This window comes from Typha latifolia, chromosome 9 (genome assembly GCF_019914945.1).
Source record: "Typha latifolia isolate L0001 chromosome 9, TyphaL0001v2, whole genome shotgun sequence".
Lineage (NCBI taxonomy): Eukaryota > Viridiplantae > Streptophyta > Magnoliopsida > Poales > Typhaceae > Typha > Typha latifolia.
This window is the reverse complement of record NC_133094.1, coordinates 10,473,616-10,489,855: the sequence shown is the minus strand read 5'-3', so window position 1 is coordinate 10,489,855 and position 16,240 is coordinate 10,473,616. Positions and strand designations below refer to the sequence as shown.

The 16,240-nt window shown below is 38.3% G+C and overlaps 3 protein-coding genes across 6 annotated transcripts; 1 reads left to right on the top strand and 2 right to left on the bottom strand.

The window, feature by feature from the left end:
- Nucleotides 1-423: 423 nt before the first annotated feature.
- Nucleotides 424-4,953, bottom strand: LOC140795106 (glycerophosphodiester phosphodiesterase GDPD4). Of its 3 annotated transcripts, none has more exons than XM_073147488.1 (9): nucleotides 4,668-4,953; nucleotides 4,500-4,586; nucleotides 4,320-4,417; nucleotides 3,078-3,138; nucleotides 2,911-2,991; nucleotides 2,624-2,716; nucleotides 1,159-1,248; nucleotides 898-1,030; nucleotides 424-792 (listed from the first exon to the last, which is right to left on the bottom strand). In XM_073147488.1, the coding sequence occupies exons 1-8, from the start codon at nucleotides 4,857-4,859 to the stop codon at nucleotides 899-901; spliced, it is 834 nt and encodes a 277-aa protein (XP_073003589.1). In that variant the 5' UTR covers nucleotides 4,860-4,953; the 3' UTR covers nucleotides 424-792; nucleotide 898. The 3 variants fall into 3 exon arrangements, with proteins under 3 accessions (XP_073003589.1, XP_073003588.1, XP_073003590.1); XM_073147487.1 differs by having other exon boundaries at nucleotides 903-1,030; nucleotides 4,668-4,929; XM_073147489.1 differs by having other exon boundaries at nucleotides 903-1,030; nucleotides 3,078-3,142; nucleotides 4,668-4,884.
- Nucleotides 4,954-5,048: 95 nt separating this feature from the next.
- Nucleotides 5,049-11,026, bottom strand: LOC140795105 (probable sucrose-phosphate synthase 5). Of its 2 annotated transcripts, none has more exons than XM_073147485.1 (15): nucleotides 10,733-11,026; nucleotides 10,571-10,660; nucleotides 10,032-10,321; nucleotides 9,512-9,575; nucleotides 9,178-9,404; nucleotides 8,358-8,853; nucleotides 8,081-8,215; nucleotides 7,861-7,992; nucleotides 7,018-7,194; nucleotides 6,873-6,926; nucleotides 6,740-6,802; nucleotides 6,153-6,665; nucleotides 5,724-6,065; nucleotides 5,494-5,621; nucleotides 5,049-5,385 (listed from the first exon to the last, which is right to left on the bottom strand). In XM_073147485.1, the coding sequence occupies exons 1-15, from the start codon at nucleotides 10,958-10,960 to the stop codon at nucleotides 5,127-5,129; spliced, it is 3,198 nt and encodes a 1,065-aa protein (XP_073003586.1). In that variant the 5' UTR covers nucleotides 10,961-11,026; the 3' UTR covers nucleotides 5,049-5,126. The 2 variants fall into 2 exon arrangements, with proteins under 2 accessions (XP_073003586.1, XP_073003587.1); XM_073147486.1 differs by having other exon boundaries at nucleotides 6,153-6,662.
- Nucleotides 11,027-14,741: 3,715 nt separating this feature from the next.
- Nucleotides 14,742-16,008, top strand: LOC140794622 (probable carboxylesterase 18). The gene has a single exon (XM_073146724.1). It carries the CDS (start codon nucleotides 14,900-14,902, stop codon nucleotides 15,953-15,955), a length of 1,056 nt encoding a protein of 351 aa, XP_073002825.1. The 5' UTR covers nucleotides 14,742-14,899; the 3' UTR covers nucleotides 15,956-16,008.
- Nucleotides 16,009-16,240: the final 232 nt, after the last annotated feature.

Below are 16,240 nucleotides of genomic sequence, written 5' to 3'. Positions count from 1 at the left end.
GTTATCTATTTATTAACTGAGTCATGTTTCAAAGGGTTTTTTTTTTCTAAAGTTTTGTCACTCGAATCCAGTTTCTGTAAACGTTCAACCGCGTGACTTCTAATTATAAGTCACGGAATCAAAAAAGAATTTATATGAAAATTGGATTTGTAGCACCTCGTCTCAGAGATGGCTGGACTGGATGGAAACTTTAAAATATAAACAAAAAAACATTAGAAAGAACTCAGCAAATCATGCTCTGTTGGAGGAATTTAAGCAAAGTTGATGCTTTGCCGCAGCATCAGATCAAATCATCTGGGGTGCATTGACAACTTTCATACAGAGTTCTTCCATTGTCAAATGCTAGCTCAACTAAAATATGTTTTTAATTGTTGCAGATAAACACAAGTGCTTCTGAAATTCTCAGGCCAGTAATCCTGTGTATAATTTGTAACCGAGGGCCTTGATATAAATGATAGGTTTATTACAGAATAGAATCCTGAAGATGGAAGATAAAAGAAAATAAGAAAAATCTCTCTGACCTCATCTTTCTATCTTTTGATTATAGTTGTAGAGTAATAATTCAAAATTACATATCTTTTAACTGGGCTATGTTAATAAACAAAAAAAACAAAAAAAATCTGTCATCAAGGCAATGGAAAACCTTCCTCAATGCACTCCATTTTCAAGTCCTGCATTCGGCTCTGAAGAAGGGAAGGGTTGCTTGTGACAACAGCATCAACATGCTCAGATAGCATTCTCAGCATAGAGTCCGAGTCGTCAACAGTCCAGGCATAAGCTTTCTTACCTTTCCTGCCATTAACACAAAGTACATCAGCATGCTTGGAAAATTTGGTTAATGTTTATTATTTTTGCTACAAGATATCAATAAATACAGTACGTGAGATACAACATTACTTCACCTATGTAGGATCCTCATAAGATTCTCATCTATCAATGGGTGGTAGATTCCAACAACCTTGGCGCCTTCCATCCTCAGTAAATTACTTCTTGCACCAGTTGAAGAATCTTTCATGACAATGTAGCCAACCTATAACGGAAGAAATGGATAGATTTTATACAGGAGCCAGAGCTGTGAGGGATCTAGAAATTTCTTGTGCATAGTATGTAAAATTCTACCAACATAGTATGTAAAATTCAACTAGAGGCATTTTATACCATAGCATCTCGTGATAGCTTAATTATATCCCTTCTCATGATGTCACTTTTTGACCAGATAAGACAATTCATACAGTGCGTCTTCTTAACCTGCCAACCCGACATCCAGATCAGTCTGCTGCAACCTCAATTGCCAACATAACTTAATAGTATATGTAATTTGGAATTTTGAATGGAAGATGTCAGAAAACAACATGGTACTTTTCTAAAAAGGAAATCCTAAGGAAACAAATGGAAGCACAAGTGTGAAAATTTCCACACAAGCCAAAACCTGCAAATCATAGAAACCATTACATGAATTCAATATCTAAGAAATTGTTTAACTTGAAACAAACAATGGATTACATCGAGTGTAAATTGCCACAGTAAGTGTCATATGTATTATTCATCTTCTATAGCATTCTATAGTATTCTTGATGTATAACATACAAAAGCAAAAAAACCTATAATCATAAAGTTAAAAGGCTGATATTTTATACACTCATCACAACATGCTATAATACTAAGTTAGAGATCTTCACAATAATATTAGCAGTTCATTCAGTTACATGAGTGACTGGTTGGCCGCTCTTGACGAGGTACTGAAATATTATGCATGTCATTAGTGTCAGCAATTACTTAAACCATCAATATTTGGACGGGATTCTAATGACAGGAAGAGCAACCCAATTCAAAACAAGAGGAAGGGCACATATAACAACATGCCAACCAATGTCAAACCCTGATGAATTATTCTAAGCTCGAGATTGAGAAAATTGAAGCTTGAAGTTTTGAGAACTTGTAATTTGCGTCTTCTGAAGAATTGAACAACTTTCTTTTTCATTCAGACTTCCAATAGGGCCATAAAATTGCATGTATGATCTCAAAAATCTCTCTCACATACTTGTGAAGCAATTTCTATCTCCAAACTGTCATCCTTTACCATAGATGGTAATAGGATGTGTGGTTGAGATCATAAATAGGAGAGGATCCACGAGAGCAAAGAAACATGGTGTATAAGAATCAATATTAGTTGGAGAGGGTTGACAGGTTTGAGGGGTGCTATTGGAGTGTACTATATTATTGAAGCACCTCAGACCTGCTACTGCTGTCTTCCAAAACTATGCAAAAATAGAGTCTCGAAGTAAATAAGAAGAGAGAGGAATAACTGATGGAGGATCAAGACTATTTATCAGAAATTAAAGTCGATGGTAAAAGGTACAGAAGATGGTATGGTGGATAACAGTAGTTAAGAGTATTTGGGAAATTCTTTCTTCAAAACTAACCAAAAATGGCATACATGATGTGATAAAAGGTTTATAATTTGCATATGCAAATTAAGGAACAAATTTGCAAGGCAAGTTATAAAGAGAATGAATGTCATAAAGAATGGGTATCAGATATGTAATATATAGCTTGCAGAGCCATAAAGATGAAATACCAAAAGAAGCTCGTAACCAAAATAGATCAAATGCATAGACCTTACAATGGAAAGTATAACCTCTGCTAAGCCTCTTTCATATAAAGGTGGTCCAACTTTCACATCCAAAATCACCTGCCTCACTGACTTCGAGATCAACTGTAGAAATTGAGGAAAACTACTCTTAAGTTTCTTGTTTCAACACCAGACTGGTAGAAGAAAAGTTAGAAATGCAAATACACAAATTGTTAATACAAAAAGATCAAATTAATAGACTCAATACTGTCACATGTATTATAAAAAAAGAAGAAAAGGTAAAAGAGAGATTTATACAAATGATAAAGTATTCATACAGCCAACGCATCCTCCAATAAAGGAACGTCCTGGTTACGGAAGCCATGACCGAAGCCAAATGATGCATCCAACTCTTTTATCTACACCACAAACTAAAAGATAATATCTTCACTCAGGAAGATTATTTTTCAAGAATTGAACTAAATCGATCAACAATAATTCTTACCTCCCTAATTTTCATATACCCAACTTTTGTAGTACTATTACCAGACATTCTCTGCAAATCCCTGCCTGTGTCACGTAAGAATTAGATCCCTCACAAATCTGAATCCAACACAAGACAGTGATTTAAGAAAACACCAACTTAAAGAACTACTCAAACAGAAGTTCATAATATGCTAGCAGATTCCAAAGACATTCTTAGATGGTTCCTAATGTAAGAACTACTATAGAGCTGTTAAAGAAAAGCAGTACATCAAGAAAGACTCCTTATGAATATGTAGTAAACCAAGACTAATTGCAGTACCTTTCAACAAGAAAAACTATGACAGAGAAAGGTTATAAAATCCATGTCATCCAATATATATTGTCTAAGTATCTTAAGAAATATTTAACATTTGGAAATATAGGGATCCTAGAATTTACCAATCTAAAGTCACAAGCTTGACAAAGATATGTGAGTAAGAGATTTAAAAGAAGTTAAATGTTCCCTTAACAGGTAAAAAGCAAATTGACTTGAAGCTGCCTGTAGTTCAACTCTGCCAACCCAGTTAATACATTTATCTCATTACGAGCTCGGCTAACACAAACACAGTCGCAACATGACATATTCGAAATGGGTTAAATATATTTTACCCCCTTATATTTATACCTAAAATCACTTTACCCCTATATTTCAAAAAGTCTCAAATCAGTCTCTATACTTATGACTAAATTAAGATTATTAATTTTTTTATTAAATTTAACCAAATACGATGGTTATTTTTGCAAATTCTGCATGTCTTCTCTAACAAATACGATAAAAGCATTTTAGTTAATTTGACATTATTCAGTTAAATTTAACAAAAAAATTAACGATTTCACTTTAATCATAAGTACGAGGACTCGCTTAAAGACTTTTTTAAGTACACCAGGTAAATTAATTTTGGCACCATTGAAAATTCACTTAGCTTCAATAAATTTCCATTGTCACTAATTCCAGAAGATCTATAGGGCCTTATTTGAATAAGACCCAATTCACCCGATTTCCTATTTAATCTGTGCATGTGCTTGTCATAGAACTTGTATCAGACTGCAAGGAGATCATGATATATCTCACTAAAAGAAATGAATAATCCTCCATAAGGTTCCATTTCAACTGGAAAATGATTCGACATTCTTATGATGTGAAATGCTAATTGTCGCCGGACTTACATTTTCCTCAAACGCATGCATGAATGAAACATAAAAAAAAAAACTGGAAAAATACCTATCGTGAAGCGCAACCAACGCCCCATCCAACGTTCTGGAGACATCAATTTCAACACAATCCACGCGAGAACTGAGTGCAATCCTATACGCATCCAGCTATTAACCATAACACAACAAACCAACCATCACCACAACTCATAGGTCCTCATCATAGAGTACAAAACCCTACCACACTTACAGTATTCGGCGCAGCTCTAGTCGAATCGCCTCCATGTGCGCAAACAAGAGGAGGGTTTTCGATCCACCCGCACTTCCGCGAGCGCATCTGGAAGAAAAGGAGAAGAGTGATTATAGACTAGGGTTTGTAGGAACCGACGGAATAGGGAAATTAGGGTTTTAGTTGCACCTGGTGGATTCGGCGTAGGCGGAAGTGGAAGACGAGGGGAGGGATGAGGGCGAAGAAGGCGATGAGGAGGAGGAGGCGGAGGAATCGATTCGACGAGATCGATCGGGAGGCGCGTGGATTCTTCTTCGACGGGAAGAGGGGAAGAGAGGGAGTAGGCGACCTCCATTTCCGAGGAAGGGCTATTCTTGTCATTTTGGTTCTCTCCTCCTCCGGGTTCGATCTCGACCGAGGAGGGAGTTAATTATACGTCGCCAGTCTAACGGAATTTACATATCCCACCCTATATTTACATGAATTTGAGGTTTACGTAACGCGTTATCATGTTTCACCATTTGTAATTTTGCAAATCACACCCACTTTCAATGAAAGAAGTAAAAAAGATTTTCTGCTCGGTCAACTCGGATAGTATTTTTCTATACTAAATCTTGTTATTTTTTCTGAGGCATATTTTGGAATCCTTTACATGGCATTTAATACATCAGAAACCTTACAGTCTTTATGGAGGAGAAAGATGTTATGGGCATCCAGTGGAACCACCTCTTCCATCTTATAACTATCCACATCTCGTAGGAGCTTCTCACTCCCATGAGCAACCAAAGCTTGGAGGATCACAGTCTTGTGAAGACCTGGGAGGAGTCTCTCGTGATCTGTGTCGCCTTTCTCTCCAACAAATACCATCACCTTTGAGAGGTCCATTCCCCATTGTATTGATAGATACCTTCAAAATTAATGCAAAAAGAAAAAAAAAATATAGTAATATTATTAATGCATTTCTAATTTTAAAGTAAAAAAAAAAAAGAAGAAAGAAGGGGGATTGAGTATTTACCTTAAGGCATAGGGTCTGGATGCAAAAAGGGGCACAACGTTCAAACGCGTGCATGCTCGTGTGTACACGAGGTTGCATCGGAAACCCCGCATTCGAAGCCTCTGCCTGATTGCATCAATCTTTCGAACCTACAAAAGTAAAGGGTCATTTTCAGAAAGAGGAGGTAGTAATCTGCAAATATGCAGATCTTATACGGTAATTAGTGAGAGAGAAATGTTAATCGTGCTCGCCTTAGCTCCTGGCTTAACGGAGTAAGCGTAGCAGTGTGCAGACGAAGCCACGTCATCAAGTGCCAGGTCATCCTCCTCCGCCCCGTCCAGCATGGCAAGCCTCGGCACGGCGGACCGCACGTGCTCCGCCGGCCACCTGAACTCCACGTGGGATCCGTACGCCACGTCGGCGTCCAGATCCCTCCAGGGGTAGCAGACCTCGGCCCCACTGCTGCAGATCAGGGCGTCGAACTCCCTCGGGTCCACGTGGCAGCATCTCAATGCGTCCACGACCTCCGAGATGGTGGACCCGGAGGAGAGCACGTAGCCCGTACTCCCGTTGGGGCCCCCCATGCCCATCACCTTTAATTATTCGAAAAAGGTAGGGTGTAAAATAGAATAAGCTTATAATTGCAGGGTGCGAAGTGAAATAGTTTACATCACTTTTACCTGTTCGACGATGGACTTGAAATCGTCGATCAGCAGCCGTCCATCTCCATCGTAGCAGTCTGCGGCGATCACGAGGTGGCGCGGCCTCCGACCGGGGGAGAACCTCAGGGCCGCGGCGTTGCTGGCCACCGCGTGGCCGCGGTGGCGGCGGAGGGCGTCGAGGATGGTGGCGGTGACGTCAGCGCCGCCGTTGGTGTGCTTGAAGTCGGAGCCGTCGGTGGAGGCCAAGCGTATGGAGAGGTCGCGGAGGGAGTCGGAGAGGGGCTCGTCGTCGGCGTCGGAGGGGGGGAGACGTGGCGGGAAGGCGAGGGTAGAGGAAGGGGGCCGGCAGTGGCGGGCGACGTGGGAGAGGTAGTGGCGGCAGTGGTGGGGCCAGGAGAAGCGGTGGATGTTGCGGAGGCCGTGGCGGCGGGCGTCGAGCCAGAGGGACTTATCGGCGAGGAGCTTCAGGAGGGCGTCGGAGATGGCGGCGGGGTCGTGGGGGTCCACCAACAGGCCATTGTTTAGCGCCTGCTTTAAATAATCAAATTTCTAAATAATTTCACAATTTACACCCTATACTTTTCTTCTACAATATAATTAATTACCTTAATAATGTCTACAGGCCCTCCATTCTTAGTAGCAACCACCGGTAATCCATAAGCAGCGGCCTGGAAATTAACCCTAATCCTCATCATGTACTTTTACACAAAAAACCCTGAACAATTTGCAATCACGCACCTCTATCAGAGTAAGACCAAAAGGTTCCACTAGAGCCGGATTGACGAAAACCCCCTACCCCAAAAACAACATATATAAATAAATATATACATATATACATTAAAATGAGATATATATATATATATATATATATAAGATTAAATACCTTAGTTTTGGCAGCAAGACGATAAATATGGGGGACATCTAATTGCTTATGATGCTTAGGATAAGCCACTTGACCATAGAGATCATATCGATCAATAAGTTTGAGAACTGTGGTGAGAACTGTGGCACTGCTCCCAGACATATCTTCTATATCATCTCTATTCCCCAATATTAATGTCTGCAAATATATCATTAAATTAAGCCAAAAAAAAAGTAATAAAACTTTGTCAACTAACCTTATTAACTTTAAATTTTTTTTAACATTTTAAGTGTATTATAGATAAAAGCTCTCTGTCTCTATTTTCGTTGATAATAATTAGAGGGCATTTTTTTTATTAAGATTTATTAATCAACTGATTCAAAAATATTTTATTTTAATCTCAAAGATCATAGTAGAGTGAGATAAGAGTAATTTAGGTAATATTAAAAATATCATTTGAAATGAACGGAATATTGTACTTTTTTTGTTACATTCTTGCTTGTTAGATTAAATTTATCTCTGGTGTTACTTAGTAATTTTTTAACAAATGTGATGCTTTATTTATAAATTAAAAAAAGAGGGTTTTATTTATAATATAGTCAAAATATAGGATATTACTTATAATTTTCTTAATTTTCCTTCCAACACTAGCTATGAAAATGTTAGAATTGATGTAATTCATTGGTTCCAATTTGCCATTACCATTCTTATTTCAGACTAGATTTCTATAGGGATAATTAAGTTGTTTTTATATCTATGTCAACGATTGACTAATAGTTGTAACTTAACGTCGATCATACTGTAAATAAAAATCGGACGAAATCACAATAGGATAAATTATTATAAACAATAACGCAATATTACCAAGTTTGCAAGCTCTCGAAGGCGGCGACTTTCACCGTAGGCCTTGAGCAGAGCCCAAACATTCTTCTTAGGGTCGGGTCGGGACAATGCGAGGATCATCGGTTTGTGTGGATTGGTGAAAAATCTCATTATCTGGTCATAAAAATATTTCTTAGTACCTATTTTTTTTTTCCTTTTTTCTAATGTTTATGACGAACTAAATTGCAAATTATAAGATTACCTCAGACCATATTGGTGGGAGATGTCTTTTGGTCATTTGAGCTCTGTCTGAGCTAATTAGGGTTTGGAGATCACCATCTCCTTCAATTAAGTCCTGGGTGTTCACATAGCTAAAGTCCATCCCTGGAGGTATCACCTATTTATTCATCAATTAAAGCAAAGAGTAAGAGTTTTTGAGGCAATACAAATAAAATGTAGGAGTCGAATGATAAACAATACTTATATAATAATAATAAAAATAAAAAGATAGAATGTAAATAATAAAAATACAGGCTTACCACCATGCGAGGCATGTAGCGGCCGAGGCAGCTAACTCCTCTCCTCCTCCTAACCCTCATCTTCCTCTCTAACCTAAGATCAAATCCATCATACAACCCCCACTGCTCCTCAATCTCCTGGTGAGTGCTTGTGACCACCATCTCAGCTGCATCAACCCCAGTCTCCTCTGCCTCAATCCTCCTCATGATCTTATAAGTAGAATTAATATCATCTCTACTGAGCCGGCCCAATTTCAGGAGCTGGTCCAACTTGTTTCGGCCCAAAGAGTGGCCCGTCATCACCATCGGCACGTTTAGGGTACTCGCAAGCCGAGCCGCCACCTCCGCTGCGTCGGCATAGTGCCCATGGATCACATATGGCCACACTGGCTTGGCGGCACCATCATCGGTGGCGGTGGGTTGATCGGCGAGGGATCGAGCCACATTGGTTATATGGGCCAAGGCCCGGTCCACAAACTCCGGGATGTAAGGCCATAGAGATTCCTTTGGTATGTACCTAATCATATGAAAATCTAATAAGTTTATAATTCTTTTCAGGGCACGAAATGGCCTCCCTTTGTTGTGTATTTGAAATTTGCTCCTATTTTTGTTGCGTATATTTGCAATAAGTAAGACAAAGATCTATCCTCAGTTCATAAAATGCATTTTTGGTATACTCTGTTGTCCAACTAAACTATCTCAGATCCCAATCTTTGAAAAAAGGACCATAAAAATATTCTAGTAGAAAAATAAAATGACTAGAAAATGAAGTAGATTTGAAGATTATGCCAACAAAAAGGCTTTTAAAATAAACCCTACTTATATAAAATAGAAAATTTACCTATCTCTTGGTCCACAAGGAAGACGAATGATATAAGCTCCGCAACCATCGTCGTCCCCACTGCCATCTCTACTAGGATCAAAATCTGATGGTCGAGTCAGCATCTCCACAGGCTCACCGTAAGTCCAGTCGACGTCCGGTGACGAGATTTGGCGAGTCAAAAGGTCCACTCGATAGATCCCTTTGGTCGCGGCAAGGGCTCGAGCTAGCTCAACTACATACTTCACCTGCTCATCCAAACCAAAATTTAATAAATTTGTTATAAATTTATTATAAAATAATGAATTTTGTAGTGTTGAAATTGAGATTTTTTTTAAAAAAATTTTGGACGCACCTGCCCTCCTGTATCTGAATCCCTTCCAAGCTCCATGTTTTCTCCTCTCACTAGCCCATGCAAGCTACATTATGTCACAAAAAAATAAATATGGATATATAATATATAAGTATGCCATTAAACAATAGGGTTGATGAGCTTATTATATTTTCCACATTTTCGTATAAGAGAGACCAAAAGCCCATTTACATGCTTAAATGGGCCAAAGCCCACTACAAAAATATGAAGAGCCTTTTGCAAATAACCACCTACATTTTAATATTATTGCAAAATAATAATAATAATAATAATAATCTCCATAATCTAAGTATACTAAAATAATCACCCTAACTTATCTCACAAGAAACTTTCTAGCTTTCACTTCTCTTTTTCGACCATTAACTAAATCCACCAAAAAAGGGGGGGAAAAAAGAAAAAGAAACAATCTAACTATGTGACCATATCTTAAAGCAATGGTCCAAAAATGGCGAATGAAATATGAATACAATAAATTGTGGACGTGCATACTGATAATACTAACCTGATCAAAACAACGTAGAGCTTCTTCCTCTTCCCTTCTTCCTCTTCCTCCTCTCCCTCTGACCAAATCTTCGTATCTGAATTAATTCTCGCAAAGCTACCATTAACGACATTACTATCACTGCTGTTATTGTTATTATTATTGTTATGGTTCTCTCTCTCTTTCTCTTTCTCTTTCTCTTTCTCCTTCTCGCCCTCCGATAACTCCGACAAGTCCTCCGCCACCTCCTTGCTTCCTCGCTCTCGTTCCAGCCGCCTTTTCGCCAGTTGCCGCGCGTCCTCCCACTGGATCTGCCCGTCGATTAATTTCACAACCATAAGTAATAATTAGGAGATATGACGATCACCAATTCACCACCTACATTTTAAGTCTTGTTGATATATGTATCCTTGCAAAAATATCCAGCAAAAAGGAGGAGGCTATCTCTCTCTCTCTCTCTCTCTCTCTCTCTCTATATATATATATATATATATAGATAGATAGATAGATAGATAGATAGATAGATAGATAGATAGATAGATTAATTAAGCAAATACCACCTGCTTCTTTTTGCGAGAAAGATGCCATATTCTCCAGCACAAGTTCTCGAGACGGTTGCTGCGTTCTTGGCTATTCCTCGTCGCCACGACCTACGAGGGTTATATAAGATTTGATCGATGATGCTGTATAAGAGTATATATATGCACGTTAGATGATAATACCTTGACCCAGGTTTTATGGAGATCGGTGTCGTCGAAGCGGGAGACGACTTCCTCGACGAAGTACTTGGTAGGGCTGTAAGCAGCCTTGTCCTTGCCTTCGCCGTCGAGCTCGTCGTCGAACGGAGGCTTGGAAGAAGAAGAAAGACGAGGAAGGGTTTGCTCTCTAAGCTTGGCTCCGGCGTCTAAGATGGCCTCGAGATAGCCGTTGATCCACTCATTCACTGCCATCAGAGGAGCTTTAAGATTGGTGCAGTGGTATGATATGTGAGTGATTAGCCCTTGGAGAAGGGGAGAGAGAATGTAGCCTCTCTTAAATAGGGAGGAGAGAGAGAGAGATAGAATAAGTGAACGTTAAGAGAAAATTACATATAACACCCTATATTCTAACTAATTATTTATAAATAAAGATGCATATTTTTATTTATTTATTTATAATTTTCTCTTATTAAAAGGGGAAGGACATTGAGAAGGATAATTTATATCAATTTATATTTTTTGTTGTTTGAGAAATACATCGTTAGATTTTTAATCTAATATAGAATCTTTTTTTTTTAATATAAATTTGTTTACACATAGTCCAGCTCCAATGTATAAGAGAAATGGGATTCTTCTTAGGCATCAAAGATTATGCTCTGATATAAAGCTTTAAGGTTAGATTCTTCCTACATATTCCAAGGTCCATTAGCATCAAGTCTTCTAAAACAAATAGATTGCAATAGTTGCTAAATGTTTTTCAACATCCAAAGATAGGGAGCAAGCCATAGAATGTCCCAATAATATTCTCCTCATTTAATTCAAGAGAATTATCTAAATTCCCAGATCCCAAAATTGGTAGTATATCCTCTCTTTTTTTTAAAATAAATTTCTTGATAAGAGAGATAAGGCTTTATGCCCAAAAAGAAAGATGCATTCATTTCTCCTCTCCCTTATTGATCCCATAACTCTCTCTCACACACACACACACAGGAGATTTTAGGAAGGAAAAAAAGGCTTAACTTTTATTGAATTATTGCACAAAAAATTATTCTTTATTCTGTTGTACTTAATCACCATATTTAGCTTCTTCTTCTTTTTTTTCCTCTAGAGAGGGAAATAGATTGAGTTGTAAAAATAGGAAATAAATCAAAGGTTAAATATATTATTACAACATAAATTAAGCTTAAATATTTTTGTCCTAATGATAGATTCTATCAAAATCTTATGACTTTCTAAATTGAAATATAAATGTGTCAGCAGTTTGTATATATATATATTTGTATCCAATTGAAATCTAACAACTTAGGACCCAATAATTCCCACAAAAAAGCATCCAATCCACACTTTTCCAGCACCACATAATGCAGAAGCCATTGGGCAAATCCAAAATTCGAAATTCCAAAATGGAAAGAAGAGATAAAGTGTGCAGAAAAAAAATAAATAAATAAATAAATAAACAAAAGAGAGAGAGAAAATGGATTTGATACATAAAACCAATTCCCTCGGATCTTGAAGTTGCAACCATCACTAGTTCCAAGATGTGAAGTGTGAGGTATGCATTGGATTGGATATCTTGAGGAATATCCCTTCTTTTGTCTCAATTCTTGACTTTCCTTTGCTTCCCTATGAATTATGCTGCTATGATCTGCTGAGAGAGAGAGCGAGAGAGAGAGAGATGAGATGTTGAGAGATTGGTTTTTTTTTAATTACAAATATGAAGATGTGATTAGAGGTGATTTTATTTTCATTATATAATATTTTATAGAAAAAGAAATCGAACTCTCGAAAAGAATCAAAAGCAGAGGAGTATATGATGTTGAAGCACATCATGTGCATGCCATTGCTTTAATTAATGGCGAACTCGAATTCAACATGGGGGCAGATGTTATGGAATCAGATTCTTCCAGACTGCAATTAGGAAGACGAACAAGTTCCAACATCTTGGAGCATTTCTGCCACACTCTTTAGCATCCTTCCACAAACAAGGCCCTCTAAAGATAGATGCTCTGCTGTAGAAAACTCTCTAAGATGGCCAAATTATGGCAAGGTTACCAATACTCAGCCGAAAAGAAGAAAAGAGAAAAAAAATCTGGTTGTCAATTTCAACGGAGTAGGTTACCCTGCTTAAAAGCTTAAGCTGTTAGTCGACGAATCGAATCGAATTCACAAGACATGAGTTGCATGATTATGTTTCTACTCCTTTTATCTAATGTTTTTCTTTTTAAAAGTTTTGAGGTTAATTTGCAATGCAAAACATAGTATCAGAGCTAGTTAGATTCGGCCATGGGTCATCTTATTAGGCTGATCTCATGGGTGGAAACTCACTACATTACATTGTACTGGGCTTGGCCCTGGCCCAGACCAAAAGCCTGTACAAGGCCCAGGTGTTATACTGGGAATGCCAGATGGATTACTTATTAATTGTTTATTTCTTTTCTTGGATTAGAAAATCCAAATAGACTTGTAATTTCCAAATGATCCATTTTGAAATTTCTGTTGAAATAAAGGATTTTCTCCTTCTATTGGAGCACAAGTTAAAAACCGTAAATGCAACCTAACCTAATTAATGCATTGGAAAATGTACACGACCCGTATTTAGTTTTAATGTCTCAAAAACAAAGGTGTTACAGAAATTATACTTATATATATATAGGTAATCTAACTCATCTATATAATATTGGCCTCTCATCGTGGCGTTGCCATCGATCCAGTAGTTGAAGTGTCTACTTTCATTGTTTGTTTTAGTTTCCTGGCGTTGCCATTGATCATCATCTACTTTCTTAGATGACTATTGCTACTTTTGCCGATATTGACAGCGGAGAGCTTGTTTCTAGAGCGATAGCTCTTCCTCGTCAGTTTTCTTTTATTATTAGTGCTTGTTTTATTATGTACTTAATACTAGTTCCTATTGTTCCTCTGTCTATAAAGCAACCAAGTGGTCGGTTTCGTAATCCTTTCTCCATTTTCCTATTATTGATGTTAACCTGTAACATATTTCTCTGAGTTAAACTATGTATTCGGACTTGTTTTAGGGCATCTCCCAGAAAAAGCTCTATAGATGCTCTATCAAAGGGTTTCAAATATAGAGCTAAGAGGCGGATGCACTCCAATGAGCTTAATATTTATTATTAAATTAATATAATATATATATTTATATATTATATTTTAAATTATTTAATTGGTCATCTTAATGTTATTATTTTTTAATAAAAAATATATCTTAGAATATTTTCATCGACATCTTTATAATAAGACTAATATTTAACTATTTCAAAAATAATTTTAAATTACTACTTTCTTAATTAAACACATCCAAATTATATTACACTAAATAAAAATAAAAAATTTAAAATAACTTAAAATAATTTAATATTAGACTGACATTTTCAACAGTACTATTTTTATTAAAAATAATTATATAATTTAACTAACTAAATTATTTAATAAAAAATACAGATGAAATTTAAAATTTTGGATTAAACTTTTATAGAGCAAAATTAAAATTTAAAAAAATTGAATAGTATTGTAGCTGGGCTCTAAATTCTTGGATGGAGGTGTAAATTTCGTGCTTCACTGTAGTTGGATTGGAGGAAAGACTTTTAGTATCGAAAGAAGTTGGTATGTTGTTTTCAATTAACTGTAGCAAAGGGTTATCAAATATAATAATGCTTACAGTAAAGGTATTGCTGCTGACTAGGTGAGCCGGGTCAACCATATCTAAGAGCATCTCCAACTTAGAGTCCCGTGCACTCTAATAAACAAAATTAATCAATATATTATATTATTATTTTCTAATAAAAATATATGGTTAAAAAACTCTCATAACATTTAATAATTTAAGAAGTAATTCTAAATTACTATTTTATTTTTCAAATTTAAGGAGACTTCTCGTTCTTGGATGTATTTGTAAATAACCACTTCTATTTGATTATCTTCCTCTCATTTAATTGGAAAAACAACTTAAATTTCAAAGTAATCGTCCTACTCAGTTATTTTACGGCAAACTAAAATGTAATAAAGACGTAAAGAAAGTTAGAATACTAGTTTGGTTAAAAATTCTTAATATAAATAGAATCATAGATAGATAGATAGATAGATACCCACTCCAAACTTCTACCTCTCTAAAATTGGTCCTCTCCATACCATAGATAGCAAGAACTTATTCTTAGATTGTATTCACACTATATATGGATGGATGGTAAAATGGCGAATAAGTCCTTACCGGAAAATACCAGCCGCCGTCAGGCTGTCCTCCCCCCGTCGTTACCGTGGAAGATTCGCCTCAACATATGGCTCATTGACGCCATAGCGTCCTTCGCACGGCGCCCTAACGGCACCATCAACCGCCGTCTCTTCTCTTTCTTCGACCCCCAAGCCTCCGCCAATCCTAATCCCGTTGACGGCGTACGCTCCACTGATCTCACCGTTGAACCCTCCCGCGGCCTCTGGCTCCGCCTCTTCACTCCAGCCGGCGAGTGTTCCGGCCGCCGGCCGCCGGTGATCGTCTTCTTCCACGGCGGCGGCTTCGTGTTCCTCTCCCCATCCTCCCGCTCCTACGACTCCCTTTTCCGCCGGATCTGCCGCTCCACCGGCGCGGCCGTCGTTGCCCCCAGCTATAGCCTCTTGCCGGAGCACCGCTTCCCCGAACCCTACGACGACGGCCTCGCCGCCCTCCGCTTCCTCGAATCCGCCGACCTCAACCTCGACCTCTCCACCATCTTCATCGCCGGCGACAGCGCCGGCGGCAACATCGCCCACCACGTTGCCCTCCGGTGGTCCTCCGCCGCCGCAGCCAGCGACGCTAGGGCTCGAGTTCGGATCGCCGGGATCATAGCCATCCAGCCGTTCTTCGGAGGGGAGGAGAGGACGGAGTCGGAGATCCGGCTAAACAGAGCTCCGATGGTCTCGATGAAGGTGACAGATTGGACGTGGAAGGCGTTCTTACCGGAGGGGGCAGATCGGAACCACGAGGCGGCGCACGTGACGGCGGCGGCGGTGGAGAAGGGGTTTCCGGTGGCGGCGATGGTAGTGGTGGGAGGATACGATCCCCTCCAGGATTGGCAGCGGAGGTACGCCGAGACGCTGAGGAGAGGAGGGAAGGAGGTTGAGGTTCTGGAGTTTCCCGATACGATTCATTACTTCTACGCATTCGAGGAGTTGGGAGAGTCCCAGAAGCTTCTAGAAGAAATCAAGGGGTTTCTTGAGAAATATAGGTTTCCGAAAGGCGTCGATGATGACGATGAATAGTAAGGGTAGAAGTGTAATATATGAAAAGTGCGTTGGGTAACATTGTAAACCAAGTATAACTTCATGGGTTAATTCCACTCGACCCCTCCAATTATCACTATTAACCATATATATATATATATATCACATAAATTAAGGAAAAAAATATATATATATATATATTGAACTAAGAAAAAAATTTCTAAAAAAAAAGATTCAGGGTGCATACAGTCTGTTAGGACTGTTTTGTTCACAATGTCAGTCCTATTGTATTTTTCGCTTTTTGATTATGTAAATGGGATGCCA